The sequence below is a fragment of the Capsella rubella genome, unplaced genomic scaffold, assembly GCF_000375325.1.
Source record: "Capsella rubella cultivar Monte Gargano unplaced genomic scaffold, Caprub1_0 scaffold_3, whole genome shotgun sequence".
Lineage (NCBI taxonomy): Eukaryota > Viridiplantae > Streptophyta > Magnoliopsida > Brassicales > Brassicaceae > Capsella > Capsella rubella.
The window spans coordinates 9,540,699-9,560,709 of record NW_006238921.1 but is presented as its reverse complement, the minus strand read 5'-3'; the positions used below and the strand labels follow the sequence as shown (position 1 = coordinate 9,560,709).

General features: G+C 35.1%; 6 protein-coding genes across 6 annotated transcripts; 2 read left to right on the top strand and 4 right to left on the bottom strand.

The window, feature by feature from the left end:
* The first annotated feature begins 840 nt into the window (after positions 1 to 840).
* On the top strand, positions 841 to 2,202 carry LOC17893096. The gene is made up of 2 exons (XM_023785618.1): positions 841 to 1,693; positions 1,784 to 2,202. The coding sequence occupies exons 1-2, from the start codon at positions 841 to 843 to the stop codon at positions 2,200 to 2,202; spliced, it is 1,272 nt and encodes a 423-aa protein (XP_023641386.1).
* A 1,190-nt stretch (positions 2,203 to 3,392) lies between these two features.
* Positions 3,393 to 4,982, bottom strand: LOC17892954 (serine/threonine-protein kinase OXI1). Its single transcript, XM_006297686.2, has 2 exons — positions 4,564 to 4,982; positions 3,393 to 4,334 (listed from the first exon to the last, which is right to left on the bottom strand). Exons 1-2 carry the CDS (start codon positions 4,941 to 4,943, stop codon positions 3,440 to 3,442), a joined length of 1,275 nt encoding a protein of 424 aa, XP_006297748.1. The 5' UTR covers positions 4,944 to 4,982; the 3' UTR covers positions 3,393 to 3,439.
* A 4,284-nt stretch (positions 4,983 to 9,266) lies between these two features.
* LOC17891008 lies at positions 9,267 to 10,253 on the bottom strand. Its single transcript, XM_006299250.2, has one exon. The coding sequence runs from the start codon at positions 10,213 to 10,215 to the stop codon at positions 9,358 to 9,360; it is 858 nt and encodes a 285-aa protein (XP_006299312.1). The 5' UTR covers positions 10,216 to 10,253; the 3' UTR covers positions 9,267 to 9,357.
* Positions 10,254 to 10,709: 456 nt separating this feature from the next.
* Positions 10,710 to 13,981, bottom strand: LOC17891623 (peptidyl-prolyl cis-trans isomerase FKBP62). The gene is made up of 13 exons (XM_023786255.1): positions 13,681 to 13,981; positions 13,504 to 13,590; positions 12,967 to 13,227; positions 12,804 to 12,878; positions 12,635 to 12,715; positions 12,351 to 12,545; positions 12,173 to 12,265; positions 11,897 to 12,072; positions 11,685 to 11,807; positions 11,453 to 11,599; positions 11,242 to 11,369; positions 11,010 to 11,106; positions 10,710 to 10,909 (listed from the first exon to the last, which is right to left on the bottom strand). The coding sequence occupies exons 1-13, from the start codon at positions 13,862 to 13,864 to the stop codon at positions 10,871 to 10,873; spliced, it is 1,686 nt and encodes a 561-aa protein (XP_023642023.1). The 5' UTR covers positions 13,865 to 13,981; the 3' UTR covers positions 10,710 to 10,870.
* Positions 13,982 to 14,927: 946 nt separating this feature from the next.
* LOC17893364 (F-box protein At3g19470) lies at positions 14,928 to 16,055 on the bottom strand. The gene has a single exon (XM_006299166.1). It carries the CDS (start codon positions 16,053 to 16,055, stop codon positions 14,928 to 14,930), a length of 1,128 nt encoding a protein of 375 aa, XP_006299228.1.
* Positions 16,056 to 18,195: 2,140 nt separating this feature from the next.
* On the top strand, positions 18,196 to 19,335 carry LOC17891917 (F-box protein At3g19470). The gene has a single exon (XM_006300051.1). It carries the CDS (start codon positions 18,196 to 18,198, stop codon positions 19,333 to 19,335), a length of 1,140 nt encoding a protein of 379 aa, XP_006300113.1.
* The last annotated feature ends 676 nt before the right edge of the window (positions 19,336 to 20,011 follow it).

Genomic DNA, 20,011 nt, shown 5'->3' with positions numbered 1-20,011 from the left:
GGATTTTGTCTAGATTTTGTTGGGATGCTTGAAGTTAAAAAATGTTGTTTTGTATGTCTATTAAATTGATCTCCCAAATATGCTTGTGATAAAATAACTAAGATCAATCATGGTAAAGCCTTTTAGAACGCTTTGAATTTGCATATGTTTGTTAGATTTTTTGAAAATTATTCTATCTTTCAAATGATTTCACCCACTAACTCTATTCCTATGTTATTATGAAAAAACCTTTCTAGCAAAATGTAGTTTGGATCATTAACTTTTGACATATTTTTGCGTGCAAACAATCTATTAATTATTGCAGTGTTTAAAAAAAAATTAAAGTTACTCCCTCCGTTCTATTATATAAGATTTTTTAGGCTTTTTTCTTTGTAACATTTTATAAGATTTTTCTCAAATTTTTATTCACTCTTTATATTAATTAAATAAATTTTGACTATTTAAATTCTGCATTACATTATTCTATTGGTTAAATTTTATTAATTAATATAATATTTATTGCTTCTTAATCTTAGTGCTTTTAACCAAAACTCTTATATAATGGAACGAAGGGAATATTTAACTGTGTTAATGTGTGAATCATTTTCCTATCGAAAAATCCAAAATATTAAGGGGAAACATATAGTTAAACAAAATATTTGGATCTTAAATCTGAAGGCTAATATTTAAAGAATTTTGGTGCGAAAACGAACTATTTAAATATGTCTTTCCATCACTTATATTAATTTACATAGATTTGAAATTGTTATATAATTTGCTTTTACCGGGAAACGTTGGTATAATGGTTTGAAAGATTATGATATTTTATGCTTTTAGCATTGTTAAAGAATCAAACTTACAATGTATATATCTTGTAGGGTCTTTTTTTACCAAAAGGTGGTGCGAATGGATGAATCAAGGAAGGAAAACATCCAAGAAGAGGTAAGAAGAGAGAAAGTGATCGCGGTGGAGATATACAATGGGGGTGATCTTGCTGGAGCCAAAGAACTGACGGTCAAGGCACACAATCTTGATCGCATTGATGAAGGGAAGAATATAATTGACGATGCATGTAGAATTTTGCCTGGGGAAAAAGAGAAGCAGGTTAATGAGAGACCAGAAGATCAACCTCTATCAAGAGTTACTGACCTTGTCAACCAATCAAGGATGATGAATGGAGGAGAACGCAAACGGAAGGAACCTCCATCAACAAATACGCTTCATGTTCCTCATCAGATTAGAAGAATCAACGAAGATGGACATATCAATTGTGATCTCGAGCTTACTACAAGTTTGGTTCAAAGTGCTTTGGATGATGTGGATACAATGTATGCTCCCACTTCTCAATACAACAGTATTGGTGCAGCTGCCGAGGGAAACCAAGCCTCCAAGGATTGTGATGAAGCGGAGAGAGTAGAGATTGTAAATGAGGAGGACCCGTATGTGGTAGATATGAGTGTCCCAGATCCAGATTTCTATCACTTTGACAAAGACAGAATCGAATCTTCATTTGGAGAAAACGAGGTATGGGCTCTTTATGATGACTATGGAATATTGCCTCGTAATTATGCATTTGTCCATAAGGTTGTGTCCCAAGAACCTTTCAAGTTGTGTATTTCATGGCTTAACTGCAAGAAAAATGACGAATTGGGTCCAATGAAATGGATTGAATCATACTACTACAAGACAAGCGGAAACTTCTCAGTTGGGAAGCGCATCAACTATGACACTCTCAACTCATTCTCACATAAAGTCAAGTGGGAACTAGGCGCGAAAGGAGTGGTGCACATCTACCCGAAAAGAGGAACTGTTTGGGCTCTCTATGAAAATTGGTCACCAGCTTGGGACATTACAATTTCTCTAGAAGTTATGAACAAGTTTGAAATGGTTGAAGTGCAACAAGATTTTGATGACGAAAAAGGTGTGAGGGTTGCACCGCTTGTTAAACTCCCAGGATTTCATAATATATTCTGCCGCCATCCAACTCGTAAGACATACCCAAGGGAAGAACTGTTCAGGTTCTCGCATCAGGTACCTTTTCATTTACTTACAGGTGAAGAAGGTGAGAACGCTCCTAAAGGTTGTTTGGAGCTTGATCCAGCAGCTTTGACACCAGAGCTTCTCAAAGCTTTCATCGAGGACGAGATGGGAGAAGTGGGGAATGCACTTGATAAACCAGAGAAGCAAGCTAACGAGATACTGGAAACTATTAACAATATATGAAGCATATGGAAAGTTTGAAATGGAGAGTAGCAATGAGGTTTGTGCGCAAGTTTACAAGGGGATAGGAGAACTGGATGGTGGTGATCCATTTTTTTCTAAAAATCTTGTTTTTTCTTTATTATTTCTTTATTTTGTCTTTATTTTTTCTTCAGTTTTTCTTTAAATTTTAGTTTTTTTCTGTTTCAAGAAACTTCAATGAAGCCATTGACCTAGTGATTTTATCTTTATATATATATATATATATATATATATATATTATATATATATATATATATTTCTGAAGTTGTTAAGTTCTCTTAGTAAGGAGAGACTTTAATTTTATATTTTATATTCAAAAAAAATATATACAAAAGTAAAATCACAAGGGAATCTAAAACTTTGTCAAATAAGCTTTTAGTGTCTTAAAGATAGGAGGAAAATGAGAAAGAACAAAATAAGTTAAAGAAGCCTCTTAGACATGAAAACTATGTTAGCTGATATGTTTGGATTTGTTAGTATCTTCTTCATTAACTCCCTAAAATTGCATTTTAATTAAAGAATCTGATTTATCATTTAAGAATATTAAAAGAATCAGATTAATTGAATATTATATTGAAAGCCAATATTTTCTTACTTTCTCATATTATAAACAACTTTTCTCTCCTAATTTAATCTTTACCTAATCAAAAAAAATGATAGCATTGTACAATGTATTTAGAAAAAATTTAGAGATACAAGAGTAAATTAAGCAAGAAAAACATATTATTAGACTCATTCATAATTAAAAACTACGAATAGTTAATTACTAAAAACACAAGATTCTATTTCAAATATTTCTCAATTCCCAACAAATAAGACAAAGCCAAGTCAACATATTAGTGATATAACTGCCACGTGTCAGTTTTGTATAATCTCGATAACTCATGCATATGTCTCGTTTCATAAGAAAGCCTGGGGTTTAACGTATTTTTTTGCGTGTGTGTTTAATTTCATTGAAAAAGAGATGCTGTTAAAAAATATATCGTTTAATTCACGAACTTACAAATTTAGACCATTTAAACCACGAATTTTTCATATGACCATTTAAAGCATTAACTTATCGTTCATTAGTTTTTATAACATCATATTTTATTGGTCATGTCAAAATAAACATTATATTTTCAAATCCGTTAATAAAGCAGCTTGTTAAGCTATATATATACACTAAAGTCTTAAACTCTCTCTTCAGTTTAAGAGAAAACGAACCAAAAAAATTGAATTAAAATACCAAAAAATTGTTATCAGTTTCCAAATCATGATTATTATTATTTAACCCCTTAACCCATTTCCTATTTTTTTCACCTTTAGCTTTCATATGATTAGCATCATCACTCTGTTTCTCACGTTCTTCTCTTGCAACAAAAATCTCTTGGACTATATTCTCCACGTCAAGTTTCGTATTTACATCTTTGCCCTTATCACCACCGTCATTATCCGGCGGCGGAATATACGGCGGTCTAGAAACCAATATCACTTCCTCCCACTCTACACCTTTGAAAAAATCGTGACCCTTGATTTCCTCAACGTTGATCCTACGGTTAGGATCTTTCTCCAACAATCTTCTAATCAAATCACGCAACGACGTCGTTTCACCGGTTAGACTCGGCGGTTTAGATAAAATCCGGTAAAACGTCTCTTTCCGGTTCGATCCTCTAAACGGCGTCGTTCCGTATAACATCTCGTATAGAACTACACCTAACGACCACCAGTCAACGGCGAAATCGTGACCGTCTCCGGTGATAACTTCCGGTGATACGTACTCCTCTGTTCCGACGAAAGAATTAGACTTCTCTACTGAAGAATCTGATACGACCAATGTAGATGATGATGAACAAACCGAATCAGATTCTTCCTCCGGCGAGATCCCTGAGTTACAAAAGCTAGAGAAGCGAAAGAGACGTTTCTTTCTCCTCCTCCTCGTCTCCGGCGATGGTTTAGACGGCGACGGTGACGGTTGCGGCGTTCTTGGAGCGAGATTTGTGGAAAGATCGAAATCGATTAGCATTAAATGCCCATTTTCTTGGATCATCACATTCTCCGGTTTCAAATCTCTGTATACGATTCCTTGGTTATGTAAATACTCAAGAGCTAGCACCAGCTCCGCCGCGTAAAACCTGAAAAAAAAAAAATCAAGAAAATCAAGAACATTGTTGGAAGATCTTGAATATCAAGAAATTCAAGAAAATCAAGAAAGTAAAATTGAATAAATCAAGAACATTGTTGGAAGATCTTGAATATCAAGAAATTCAAGAAAATCAAGAAAGTGAAAAATTGAATAAAACAAGAACATTGATGAAAGATCTTGAAAGGCTTTTGGTGTAATACTAAAAACAAAAAATTTACCTAATAATCTCGTCGGAGAACATGTTTTCCGATTGCATTTTCCTTAAAGAAGTGAGATCTCGACCGGGACAGTAATCGATGGCGTAACCGATGACTTTATCGGTAGATAAAACGCCGTGGAGAGAAGGAAAGAGAGGATGATCGAAACTGCTTAAGACTCCTTGCTCGAAACTTACACGTTTGTACTCATCTTGATTCTCTATGTCCTTCTTCTTCTTCTTCTTGATGGCTTCCTTGAGTATAACTTTCAAAGCAAGCAATCTTGCTTCTTCGTCTTTAACCAAGAACACAACCCCTTTAGCTCCACGACCTAGTAATGACAAAACCTCGAGCTGGTTAAAGTCTAGAGCCCGGTTCTGTTTCTTGTCTCCCTCTCGCATAATGTCTAAACTAAGACAGCAAAGAATGAACAATGTCTATTCTCTCTTTCTCTATTGGTTTATGCGTAAATAGGTGACTTTATATTATAAGCTTCTCCTCGACGTTGCCTTGCCGGGGAAGATTTTTTAAAAAGTGAAATAAAATAAAACGAAAAGTCAAAAGTAAAGAAACAAGAAATGGCCTGAGAGATTCGTGGCCATGCATTTGACCAATTTAGTTTGTGAAACTATTAAAAAAAAGTGCTTAGCTGGTTTGAAGAAAGTGTATTATTCGTCGTGTCGGGAACAAACACGTGATGTTCTAGAGGATGTTAACGTCAGGGATGACGTTTACGTTTGGTTGAGGAGAAAGCACTTGGAAGAAGGCGTGGAGGAGAAGTTGGGAGGTTCAATGCCTTGGAAGACGCGGCGGCTTACGAGCATGGAAGCTTTGACCGGCCCGGTCCTAATGGACTACTTCAACATTAATTTTAATATAATTCATTTCTAAATGGAGTATTATATAAGAATTGGCTAACGAGACAGATTTTTTTTTTAAAGAAGTTATAAGTTATAAACTCAAAAAGATTTTATACTTTTGGAATGGAATCTCATATTTGTTGTGTAAAAATATGATATGTAGTAATAAATAACCAAAATTTTGATTTTTATATTTATCACCGAAAAGAATCTAGATAGATTTTTATAATTTATAAGGTAGTTTTAAAAATAAACTTCAATTTTTAAATAGAAAATTTTAAAGAGAGTAATATTAGAGCATACTTATAATATTTTTGAAACGAAATAAAATGAAATTAGTAGATATATGGAACTAAGACAGAAATTTGAGATTTACAAAATTAGACGACTGATAATATATACAAACATGCATACAATTAATTATTAAACGGTAGATCCATTTGGGGCCACCGTTGATCATTCCATGAAATTTGTGGCTGGTTTGGTCGGTCGAGGGGAAAGGAATGAAATCGGGAGTTGGATGCTTCCTCTTCATTAACTAGATACTTCGATCCGCCGTAAAGCCGTGGTACTCGCATTCATTGGTGCTAGTGGTATAGGATACATAAGTATGTCAAACTAGATTAAGATTCATTTAACTCAACTCATGTACTTTAATAAATTGAAATTTTAACTTTAATGTGTTGATAGATTAAATAAGTTAATGGTTAAATGAGGTAATGAATTACATGAGTTTGGTTATATTGACTTCATGAGTTAACTACTAAACCATCAATTTGTTATAATGGGTTATGAGTGAATCACTAACCAACCAATTAATTTCTTCATTCTCAACCCAATATCATACTATCCCACCATCATCATCATACTATCATAATTATAATAATCATCACTACAATCATAACTATAAGCACATTGCCACCATCATCATCATCATCATCATCATCATCATCATCATACTAGAGTCACTATCATCATCATCATCATCATCATCATCATCATCATCATCATCATCATCATTACCACCATCACCATCATCATCATCATACAACCATCATCATACCTTCATAATCATAACAAGAATGTCATCATCTTCATATCAACATATTATCATACTCAACATCATGATTTCATCAACATCATCATCTCATAATTTTTCCACCAAAAATCCGAATCCACAAACCTAAACCCGCAATTTTAACAGTTTGTAATTTATTAATGTGCACTTGCGGCTGTTAATTTGGAAAAAAATTTGACTCATAATATTGGTGTGTTTTGAGATATCGATATAAAAGGTATTTGATACTCTTAAAAAATTACAGATTAACTCCAAAAAAATATGCAAATTTATGAATAAAAAATATCATTATATATCATTAGAGTTCTATTAATGATTGTTGTCAAAAGTTGATACTCCCTCTCTTTTCTAATTAATCTATATTTTGCGAGTTTCACACATATTAAGGAATTTTTTGAAATAACAAATTTAACTTTGTTTATTGAATGTTACATAAGTGTTTTTATAAGTTACAAATATTATAAAGGTATATTAAGAAAAAGCGTTACTACACTTAAAAACAGAAAACATATAACCTTTCTATAAATATTTTTATTCTTTTGTGTAAAATATAGATTAACTAGGAACATATGGAGTATATTTTTTTGTGTATGCGAAAACCATCATTATTTTAAAAGATGTTGTGAAATTGATATTAAGATTTAAATACCAGTAATTGTTTTGACACTCATTCAAAAAAAATTTATATCATTCTAATACAACATATGTAGTGTTGTTGACAAATTAGTATACTTTGCAGTAGCAATGACGACAAATGTAGTATTGTTCAAAAATGGGTGACAATGTTATAAATTATATTGGAAACTGAAATATATTAAATGTGTTATAAGGTAACCATCTATTGAAACCTTGGATATATGAGCATAAGCAAAATGTATTGTAACTGAAACGGGAAAAGAATGAGAACATCTAATTATGTTATCATACCTTTGTCATCATACTTTTAACATTTATATTATTTAACAATTTTTCCTTCTAATTTATTGTACACAGCAGAAAATTGAATCGTGTCAAATAAATATAAGAATAAACAAATATCAATGTCATATATGGGTTTGTTCCATGTATTTTAGTGAAATATATGCCAATAATGATTGTTGTCAATGTAAAATAATCTATTTAATATATCTACAGTATGTTAAAGAACTTATAGCTATTTTAATCTTTTAATATTTCAAATTACTATTATTAAGACGGAATTTTTTTTTTCAATTAAAAAATTAAGAAAATATTAAGACTAAAATGTATATACAATACTTACTTGGTTTTTTGATGCCACATCACATGAGGAAAACTATTTTCATTGCCTTCTTTTGTGTAACGAAATATGTTACTTCTCAATCAAATTAATGCATACATTAAAATTCTAGAAAATCTTATATGTTAAATCAAAACACAAAACTCCAAACATATTGAAAATTACCACAAAACCTTTATATTTTTGTAGCACATCATCCAACTATGCAACCCAATGTACTTCTTCTTCTTGACAAAAATCGTTTCTAATTCGTTTAAATGACATATAATGGTATTTCGTTTGTTCCAGCAACTTAAATAACTTAGGCTTTACTCAGCTTTCCCAAACTGAAGAAAACAATATTTACAAATTAACCACAACCATCGACATGTCAGTTTTACATCATAGAAAATCTTCATTGCAACTTTAGTAAATCAACACATTTTTACCACTTTTAAGAGAAAAAATATGTTGTTTTGTTTTGTTTGGATATGTGTTATTCTAAAAAATACAATCTCACTATATGAAAATGAGACCATAACAACATTATCCTAGTTTAATCACTAAACATTCCACATACACATATAACTACTTTGTCACCACCCTAGTATTTATGTATGTTATGTTTTTTATGACTCCCTTTCCAATATCTTAATCGATATCATTTCAATTTTATAGTTTAGTTCTAAAATGGTATTCATATACATGGCACATCATCAAAACAATTTTTCATAATTTAAAACCACATCAAAAAGTGCATCTATCTGTAAGCCCCTTTAATTAATCAACACAACATTTATAAATATAATACCAAAACGTAAGTTTGTTCTTTTTCTGATGCACATACTTCACTAAACGTTTTTAGTATATTTATAACAATTAAAATCAATTATGCTCTCGAGTATTGTTTTTGGTCTAAAATATCAAATTTTGACAGTACTTATGCAGTTTTATCTTAGGATTGATCCGACGATGAAAATATGATGTAGTGGAAAATATGTAATTCGAGCAGAACCTTTATATAGTCACAAATTCATATGAGTAAGCATTGATCCGATGAAACTTACAGCTAAGATAATCACTGTTGAGAGTTAGCCCAGCGGTTGTGAGGTTGACTCATAAAAAGTTAGGAAGGTACTTGCCTTTAACTTCTCTTATATGGATCAAACAAACAAGCTTCAAATAGAAGTGGTGACGACCTATGAGTGCTTAACCTCCGATCTTGATGTTAGACAAAACATTTCATCAACTTTAGATAATAGGTATGCACAAGTAGAGATTGATCATGGATTTCTTAACAAGATCCTTCACATGTAAATTTTGACGTTGATCAGAGATGTTAAAGATTTAGAACACCTACATATAAGTCTATAACACATCATCATTGCTAGCAAGAGATCATTGCAAATGGAGATACCACCACTTAATCTTGTTTGAATACATAAGTAGCTGATCATTATGAATAACAATATATTCTTCTTTTTTTCTCTTTTAATATTATATGTGAATATAGATATAGTCACGATACAAACATCTGTGGTTAAAAAAATACAATTCCAAAAGAAAAAACTAAGTGTAGTCTTCAACTATGCGACCACACTTTATACCATAGCCTACTCCATACTACTTAGATGATCATATCACGTCCTGATGAACAAACGAGTATTGACAACACCCTCATGATCAAACCCTAAAGCTCTGCAGCTCACAGCCTCACTATTCAACTGCTTAACACCCAAACTAGATTCCATAACCTTTCTTTTGTACGGACCAAACCACTTGTGCTGCAAGTAAGAGCTTCTCCGCCACGGTGGTAGAGACAAGCCACGGCTCTTCATAGACCTCTTCGCCGCGTCGCATGACTCTCTCACGATCGTCTTCAAACTCTCTTCTTTCCCAACGAAAACGTTAGGAAGCAAATGCAACACACGAGTGTATTCTTGCGTTGGCCTTGCGATCTCGAACTCAGAAGCAAAGTCTAGATCGACGAAGTAACGTACGGGGATCGTCTGATCAGACGTAGGCTTGTAAACGACGTCGATGTAATCGTAACTCCCCGCAATGAGTTTAGCCGACGAGTTCCATTTCGATACACAAACCGCCGCGTCATGGCCGAGCTCACGAAGAAACGAAACGACCTTGTCTCGGATCACAGATTTGTTCCTTGACCTAAAACAAGAATATGCCTCCACGGCTCTCAAAACGTGACCTAGCAATAGATTCCGATAAGGATCAGAGTCTGAGAAGCTCAGGGCCATCTTCAAGATCTCCACACTACCCTCACAAGAACGTTCAACTACTGAAGAATTCTCAGAGGGGTCGGAGTCAGAGAAGAGTATCGTCTCTTCAGGACCATCATCGAAAAAACCCTGAACAAGCTCACAGAGTCGAGGAGAAGAGTCTTGGTCTAGGATGCAACCATGGCTACTGAAGATACGAGCTTTAGCTTCGTCGTCGAGTGGATCAGTAACACGTTTGGTTCTTGAGAAAACCGCCATTGATGAGAATTTTTAGTGTGATGAGTGTAAAGCTGAGAGAATCAAAATATAAAGTGAGCTATGTGGAGAATTTAGTTTGGAATATTCGTAGATTTCTCTGTTTTTAGTTTAACTTTGTTTGGGAAAATAAGATTTGGGATTAATTAAAAGATTTATCTCATTTGAGGTTTAAAGACCTTAGGCCAATGAAGCATATCCGAATGGTACCTGAGGATTATTCCAGTTCGTAAGATGTAGTTACATGGACGGACGAGATTTAAAGTTGCTATTAGAATATCCACTTTTGTATTCTTACAAAGAAAATATTATCCGATTCATTGTTGTATACCTTATCCGAAATGTTAAATAATGTTTTATTTGATTTTTTATACTTCTATCCAAAATGTTATAATTGGTATATTATAGATGTAACATGAACTGTAGATATACTCGATACCATAACAAGAACACAAGTGATTCTTGAGAGTTAGGCTTTTGCAATTAGATAGTTCCAATACCAGAGGAAAGAAACAACACATGCGATTAATCTCTAAATCAAGTCTTCTGTTTTATAAATGTCACTAACGCTCAGTTTGATAAAACTAAAATAACATTGCAACAAAGGGAAATAGAAGAAAATGAAAATGCAGAGTTCTTTAGAACGTTTTCAAAGACTCTAGGTGCTCATGGGCTCTCCATCTTTTGATGATTCCTTCTGCAAATTGCAACAAATACAGTTTTTGATTATCATCATGATTTCTTCTTCTTGTAAGAACATATGATCAAACCATTGGATTATCTAAAGAGATACTTACAGTTAGTTTTGCAAACATGTTTCCGTAAAACTTGGCTTCCTTTTTGTTGAATTCCTTCATTCTCTCCTTCAACTTTCTCTGCTCCAGCTTCACTTCCCTGTCATTCGAAAATCAAATAGCAATTATAACGTTGACTTTAGTGTATGAAGAAGACATTGCAACTCTGGATTAAAAGATATCAAAGCTAAATCTGGTTAAGATAAGAGGGTTATAAGACTAAGAGAGAGAGAACCTGTTGTTGGGATCGATTTCAAGGGCCTTCTTGACATCAAACTCAGCCAAGTCTAAATCAGCCAACTCCATGTACGCCTGCGCTCTCCTGTATAAGGCCTTCACATTGGTGCTTTCTAGCTCTAACACCTAAATACCAAAAGCACCATTTATGTCCAGCTAGGTTTTGAAACTGACATAAAGGATTTGATTCTAAACTAACCAATTATTACCTTTGTGCATAGTTTTTCAGCCTGCTTGTAATCTTTCAATTTGAGTTTGCAAGCTGCATCGTTTAGATTGCATGCCACCTTCAATGCTTTTGCTTGCTTCTTCTCCTCTTCACTGAAGGATGTGTCGTATTCAATGAATTTAACAGCCTGAGAAAAACACTAAACCATGTAAGATGATATTCAACACTAATAAAAACTCACATGTCAACGAGCAGTTCATACTATAATATACCTTCTCATATCTCTTGGACGCCAGGGCATATTTGCCTGCTTTAAACTTGGAATTTCCTTCTTCCTTCTTCTTACCTGCAGCTTCAATCTTTTCTTCTGTGTTCATGTCCCACGATTCCCTTTCCTAAAAACCCAATGGCAAACAAGTGTTGGACACTTATACTTCCTTACTGGCTGAACTGTGAGCAGAATAGCATCTGAAACTACACTAACCTTGTCGAATGTCACAAGATCAACCTCATAGTAGACAGTTGAGTTGGGCGGCACCACAGCCAATTCCTGTTGTGACTCATTAGAACCAAAGGCATATTCAGGTGCTACTGTCACCAATGCGACTTCACCCTTTTTCATCTTCATGACAGCTCTATCAAGTCCATCGACCACTTGCTCTGTTTAGGCATCCAGCAAACGAGTTACTATGTCTAAGTAAACCAGGGAATTCCAATACATCCAAGGTATTAATAAGAAAGTTTGGAAGAGTGTAGTTACCTTCATCAGTTTTGAACTCAAACAGTTCCCCATCCTCACCATGACCTTTCTTCAGGAATACAGTTCCATCTTCAAGTTTTCCTATCAATTTCACTGCCAGAGCGAAACAGATAAAAGCCTCGTAAGAAACTATTATACCTGGTTAAAACATCAGTGCAATAAAATCTGAAATGCTAACCTTTCACAGTTGCCCCCTCATTAGGACGCTCATATCCTTCCCCTTCTTTCAAGATTTTTTTCATAACCTTGTTATCATCAGTTACTTCTGAAACTGTATTCCAGGAAACTAACTCCAGATTGATCTCAAGTGTAGCATTTGGAGGAACAGCACCTTCACCAGCAGAGGCTGGCTTGCCCTTTTCCCCAAAACCATCTGGCTCATTTATAAGAAGATTGCAATCAGAGATGATGTAAACACCATTACAGAACCAGGGAAAAATCAAGTGAGGCAAATCGTCTTACATTGTGGTTTAACTGTCAAAAGAACCTTTTCACCCTTTTTCATGGTTTTCACAGCCTTAGCAAGTGCAGGGCAGAAATGGCCTGTTAGTGACAGATCACAAAAACTGTCAGAGAGCCAACAAAATGTCTATCATGCCCACCATATCTTAAAAGAAATCAGAGCACTAACCATCTTTAACAGTGAATTCTACACCGTCAGATTTCCCAACAACGGTACCATTGTCAAGTTTAGCCTCGAACTTAACTGAATAAATAAATACACAGATAACACAGTTAGCAAAAACAAACAAAAACCCAACTCTAAAGCAGATCACAAGAAAATGAACACACACCAAAAACTTCATCGAGATCCTTTGGGTTCTCCCACTTCTCTCCCACAGCAAGAATCTTCTTAAACACACCACCATCCTTGCATATGTCCTTCACACTAACCCATGTAAGCAACTCCACATCAAACTGAAGCGTGGCATTCGCAGGAATTGTTGGCGGTGAACCAGATTCCCCATATGCTAGCTCTGACGGGATAGTGAAAACAGCATTTTCACCTTTCTTCATTGTCTTAATACCAATATCCCATCCTTTAATAACCTGACCTGCAAAAACACAATGCCAGGATAGCACACAGAGTAAGCCAACTACCACAAACCAGTATGAGGCATCAGTACTCTATTTGGAACTTAGCAACAACGCCATTTCAAATAAATGAATCAGAAAGCTCGTCGATAAATTGAACACTACAATCACTAAATAACCTAGCACATAACTGTAATCGCTAGTCACAAATCCATGATACGTTAACTATTAGGTCTTCAGGACTAGTCAAATCAAACTAAAACAATCGTAAACCAGAGAGATGAGATTAAACACACCTTGTCCAAGAGTGAATTTAAAAGGCGTTCCTCTATCACGGCTCGAATCAAACTTCGTCCCGTCCAACAAAGTCCCAGTGTAATGCACTGCAGAAACAGATCAACCTCAGCTCAGCATCGTTCCACAAAAAAAAAAAACAAAGCAAACAAGTAAAAAATCGAGCTAATCTTCAATACCTTCAACTTCATCGCCATTATCAGGAGTCTCGTATCCATCACCTTCCTTAAGAAGCTTCTTCTTCAAACCTTGTTGGATCTCTTTCTCCTCACCGACTTTAAGAAACGAGGCGGCGTCACCGAAATCCATGTCTTCGTCGTCGTTCATTCCACCGACCGGAGGCATCTCGAAATCTTCATCCATCTTCTCGATTTCAATTCAACAAACACAAAAAAAAAAAAAACGCAGAGAAGAATCAAATCGCGTGAAAATGAGTTTTTGAGGGAATCGGAAGTGTTTGTTGTTGTGTGACTCAATTTTTATATGAGGTTGAGTTTTGTGAAAAAGGGGTTTCTAGAGAGTTCCTTAAATCTTTTTGTTTCGAAGGAAGATGATGACGGAGTTAACTAACAGAAGGATTGTTCCAGAAACACACACCAGCTTGTGACGCCGTTAGAAAGGGTTTTGCGTAGTTTCAGTTTGATGATGTGTATTTGATTACGTCGGCAATATAATTACATTGGGCTTTAATAAGAAACAGTGTTAGATAATATATAAGTGGATCAGGCCCAATAAGAAGAGAAAAGCAAAATAAGTCAAAGTCAACCGATCATGAAACTTTCTTATTCTGCCTTCTTCCTTTATTATCATCTAGCTTGAACACATCATTACAGCTCTTTTTACCTATAGAAACAATCCTGAGAAAAAAATCTGTAATGATGTGTTCAAGCTAGATGATAAAGGAAACATTATTAACACTCAAAACACTGGAGAACTCTGCAAGAGCCAAAGAGAGTATGGGACAATACAACTATGAACTATTTGACCAAGACCATGCCTAGCTAGTAAGCTAGTATGCAGACAGTGTTACCACAACCTGAAACCATCGATACTTTCACGATTATGCCAACCAACATATAGGTACTTGTCAAACACAAATTTTATGATCGGACACCTCTTATATAGACAGCAACCTCTAAGTGCCCATTGAGCGTGAACACACATCAGCATGTTTTGGGAACTCAGCTAGTTCAAATATCCAAGTATCCTGCCTAGTGACAAGAAGAGAGATACAAGATTGTACAGAAACGAATAGAAATGCATGAGGTCTGATCACACTAGTAATGCAAGTCACGCTGGTAAGTACCGAAACGATTGCATATTAATTTGACTAACTAAAAAGATACTTTGTTCTAAGAAGATTACAAAAGAGAAAAAACAAAACAAAACAAAATAATATGGCAAGAAAGAGATATATGGTCGAGTACTAATGAAGTTGCACTAAACTTGGAACATAAGAGCAAACAAGCGGGTGACAACTTCCGTTATCTGATTCTCCAAGATCCACTCCTTTCATGGATCCATCCACTCCAAAGATGAAAGCTATGTAGCCCCTTTTATGCGTGTATTCATCCTCATAAACCACGGCAACTTTCTTCTCCTCGTCAACAAAGAAACTCCCCAAATTAAACTGATACTGAGGGCCAATGAGTTGTCTTATACTCACTGATAAGAACACCTTGCTGTTCCACAACACCGCGTGAGGATCAATCTTAGAGGTGATCCATATCTCCATCTGTAATGTATCCCAAGGCTGAAATAAAACCGCAAGCTGCTCTTCTCTAACACTAGATATACTCATAGTATCTTCAGATTCATGTAACTCAAACGGAAGAGTCAAAGGCGGTCCAAATGTCTCACTTGTGAAATCGAAACAGACTAAGAAATAATCGTAGTTTGTTACTTTTGTTTTGGAATAATTCTCTCTAACCAACCAGTAGGCATTTCCCTTGAGAGTCACACCATAGTGAGTATACTTTATCTCCCAGTCTGGAGTGAGATTTAGAACCCTCCATGAATCAGAGTTAAAATCGTAGATCTTGAACTCCACAAAGAAATAATTATTAATAAACATCAAGATCTTGTGGGATTTGCTGCTCTTGTCGTATCCGAGACCATAAGAATACCTATCGTGCTTGGAGAAGTTATGTGTCGGCTCGATCGTACGGGTATGACCCCAATACGGATTCCAAACCACGAGCCTAGTCTTGTCTTTGGTGATGTTGATGCATAACAATAAACCATCGCAGTGAAAGACTTGAGATATCTCAACTTCATCGCCTAAGCTAATAAGCTCACCTTCACGCTTTAGATATGATTCGAGGTTGTTGTGGAGATTAACTCTCATCAAATAAACCCTAAAATTCATGATCACGACCACCATAAACTCTCTTTCCCTTGCTTGACCAGCAAGGTACTTCTTTGCAAAGCTCCCACATTTTGATAAAGTGTTCCAGTTTTTGCAAGTAGATCGGACTCTTCTCAGAGATGTCAACGGAGTTCTGCAGAGCACCTCCTCCGCTAAATCCCTTGGGAGATTTGATATCTTCTTCATTCAAACAGGACCAGTCTAACCTAAACTAGTTAATGTCGGAACAAAAAATAACGCTTTACTTTTCTTTTGTCTGTGAGTACAAAATTTCTTCGGCCTCTCGATATATATAGCAATTGAAGACAGCACAAACTCATAAGGATTCGATTACGACGGACAAAACAACCAGGGATAAGATCCCCGATCCCAGATAAGAATGGTAAAGAAAAAAGGAAAAATATTTATTTAATCTATATCAACGACATATGAAAATTTATAATTATATATATATGGATGTAAAATTTAAAATTTAAAATTTTAATTTTAAAATTTAAAATTTAAAATTTATGCAATTTTAAATTACAAAAAAAAATTAATCTATATAATTCTAGGCGGTATAAGCAGTCGTCTAGGCGTCGGTTGAGGGCCTTCCGCCTAGGCGAATGCCTACGCCGCTTTCTAGAACACTGTTTTATATAAAAATTTGGAAACCAATAATAATCATACTTCACAAAATTCTTAAAAATTTCTCCCTAATAAATACAAAATAGTACATTATCTTATATTCCAATTTCATTCTATCAAATATTTGTCCAATATATTTATATGATCTTATTTGTTTTAAAATTTATTTAAATTAATATATGTATAATAAAAAAAATATTTTTTCTCGCATATGTTGCAATTTGAATATTTGAAAACAAACATATGTTACAAAAAAAAAAGTATGTACAACCAAATCATGTATAATTTTTTTGACAATGGTTTAGAACCTCAATTTGTAAATAGGACAATATATTTCCACTTACGAATGAGTAAAAACTTGATTTTTCAGGTGTCCAAAGTTTTTAAGTTTTTATTCGGTTTATTCCGGTTTTTTACTAGAGAAAAATAGAACTTTTAAAAAGTTTCAAAACATTATAATAAATATTAGTAAAAACCAGAATAAGTCATTCAACCGATGAAACTTTCTTGGTTAGAGTTGGTACAAGAACATCCTATATAAACATCCCTAGAAAAAAAGCTGTAATGATGTGTTCAAGCTAGATGATAAAGGAAACATTATTTACACTCAAGACATTGGAGAACTCTGCAATTTCCTCTCTGAAACTGATCTTTCATGTGAACCTCCTAATTTTCATGAAGCCCTCCTCTATGATATCTTCAACTTCTCCATGCTCAGTGGCTACAAGTTCTTTTCTCACAATTTGGCTAGCTCCCTCATTCTTTAGTATTTCTCCTTTAAATCTTCAAATGTCAAATGTATTGCCATTGTAGAATCCAATTTCAAAAGAGGATAGAACTGAACAACAAAACCAGGGAATGGTGTCACTTGACCAGTTCCTAGCTCAAACTCAATAGGGTCACCTCTCTCAAAACTTGAATCAAAGACAGTTCCACAACAACCTGAAACCATCAATAAATGTAAGAACCATTCCAAAGATGCCAACCAATAAAGGTACTTGTCAAACATAAATTTATGATCAGACGCCTCTTATATAAAGACAGCAACCTTTAAGTGCCCATTAGAACAGTTATGAAGCGTACTTGTATAAGCAAGATCATTGAGGATGAGCAGTAACCCACAGACAAGAAAATATATATACAAGATTGTACAGAAAAGTGATGTCTAATACTTGTAACTTGTACGGCAAGTAAATCTGGTACGATCATTATGTGAATTGGATGCTTTCGATCGAGGAGAAACACTGACCAAGAAGCATATAGTTTGCTAAGTGTATAAAAGGATTAGTTTTAGGGTAAGTTGCAGAGTGAATTGAAGTCAAATAAAATTTTGCAAAGAAAAAGACGTACATGAGAAAACAAATTCATAATTATTTGACTAACTAAGTTGCACTAAACAAATTTTCATATTTTTTTAGCAAATGCGTTTATCTTTAAACTCTAGTTTTCTCTTAACAAGCTAGAAAGAGTTATTTATTGCAAATTAGTAACTCCAATATTTTAGCTGGATCGGTTTTTGGGCTTTTAAGTCCAATTTACTGCAAATTATGTTTTGTTTTTTTCTTTTTGTTCCGTCGTCAACTCCTTTTCCTTTCAAGGGTTTCTTTAACATTAGGTTTTTAGAGCTTTTTTTGGTTTTTGGTTTTATAAGGTTAACCTATAAACTAGTTTGCGTTACATCTGAGTCGAGCCTACTTCAATGAAGGAGATATCAAATCTTCCAAGGGATTTGGTGGAGGAGGTGCTTTGTCGAACTCCATTGACATCTCTGAGAAGAGTCCGATCAACTTGCAAAAACTGGAACACTTTATCTAGATGTGAGAGCTTTGCAAAGAAGTACCTTGCTGGTCAAGCAAGGGAAAGAGAGTTTATGGTGGTCATAATGATGGATTTTAGGGTTTATTTGATGAGAGTCAATCTCCATAACAACAACAACAACAATCTCGAATCATATCTAAAGTGTGAAGGTGAACTTATTAGCTTAGGCGATGAAGTTAAGATATCTCAAGTCTTTCACTGCGACGGTTTATTGTTATGCATCAACATCAGCGAAGAGAAGACTAGGCTCGTGGTTTGGAACCCGTATTGGGGTCATACCCGGACGATCGAGCCCACACATAACTTCCCAAGTATCCATATGTATTCTTATGCTTTCGGATACGACAAGAGCAGCAAATCCCACAAAATCTTGATGTTTATGAATATGCGTGATGAGTTCAATATCTACGATTTTAACTCTGATTCATGGAGGGTTCTAAATGTCACCACTACACATTGGACGATATGGTTTACTCACTATGGCGTGACTCTCAAAGGAAATGTGTACTTGTTTGCTAGAGAAAAAGCAAACCACTGTGATTTTTTCTTAGTCTGTTTTGATTTCACAAGAGACACATTTGGGCCGCTTTTGCCTCTTCCGTTTGCTCAGTGTCTTATACATCGTGATACCATGAGTGTATCTAGTGTTAGAGAAGAGCAGCTTGCGTTTTTGTTTCATCCTTGGCATACATTGCGGATGGAGATATGGATCACCTCTAAGATTGAGCCTCACGCGGTGTCATGGAACAGCAAGGTGTTCTTATCAGTGAGTATAAAACAACTCATTGATCCTCAGTATCAGTTTAATTTGGGGAGTTTCTTTGTTGACGAGGAGAAGAAAGTTGCCGTAGTTTTTGAGAATGGATACAAGGATACAAGGCGCAACATGGCTTACATCTTTGGAGTGGATGGATCCTTGAAAGAAGTGGATCTCGGAGAATCAGCATATGAATATTGTTATCCGCTTGTGTGCTCTTATGTTCCAAGTTTAGTGCAAGTTAACCAAGTGGTCTTGGTCTAGTGGTTTCCACTTGAGAGAAAAAGTTGTCATGTTAGTCTAGGCCAGGTATCAATTTCCCTCAAGTGCGAAAACATTAATCATTTCTACTTGGCCAGGGAAGTTTAGTGCAACTTAGTTAGTCGACCATATATTTTTGAAAGAATTACTTAGATCGACCACATTTTAGGTGTATTGACGCAAACCATCCAAAACTTTTTTTATCCTTAAATGTTTTTTAATTACCAGCGTGCCCTTTTTACACGTTACCGGAAAAAACTAATTACGGAAAATGCCACTGCCACGTCAGACAAAAAGGCGCGTGCCACCAATAACTCAGCCATAACGTACGTTACGGCTGAGTTATATCACGTTATGGATGAGTTCTGGGAAAACGGCTGAGTTTCGGGTCAACGGTTGACTTATGATCATAACTCAGCCAACAGTTACGACTGACTTTTAAAATTCTGGTTGAGTTATGAGAAAACGGCTAATAACTCAGCCGCCGTTACGGCTGAGTTATAGTCCGATGGTTGAGTTATCAGAAGTTTGGCTGAGTTATGTTATCGACACGGCTGACTTAACTTTCTCCGGGTGGCTGAGTTATCGATAACGGCTGAGTTATCAAATGTCGTTACGGCTGACTTATGTTTTAGAGACATAACTCAGTCGTAATTGGCTGACTTAACGGAAAACTCAA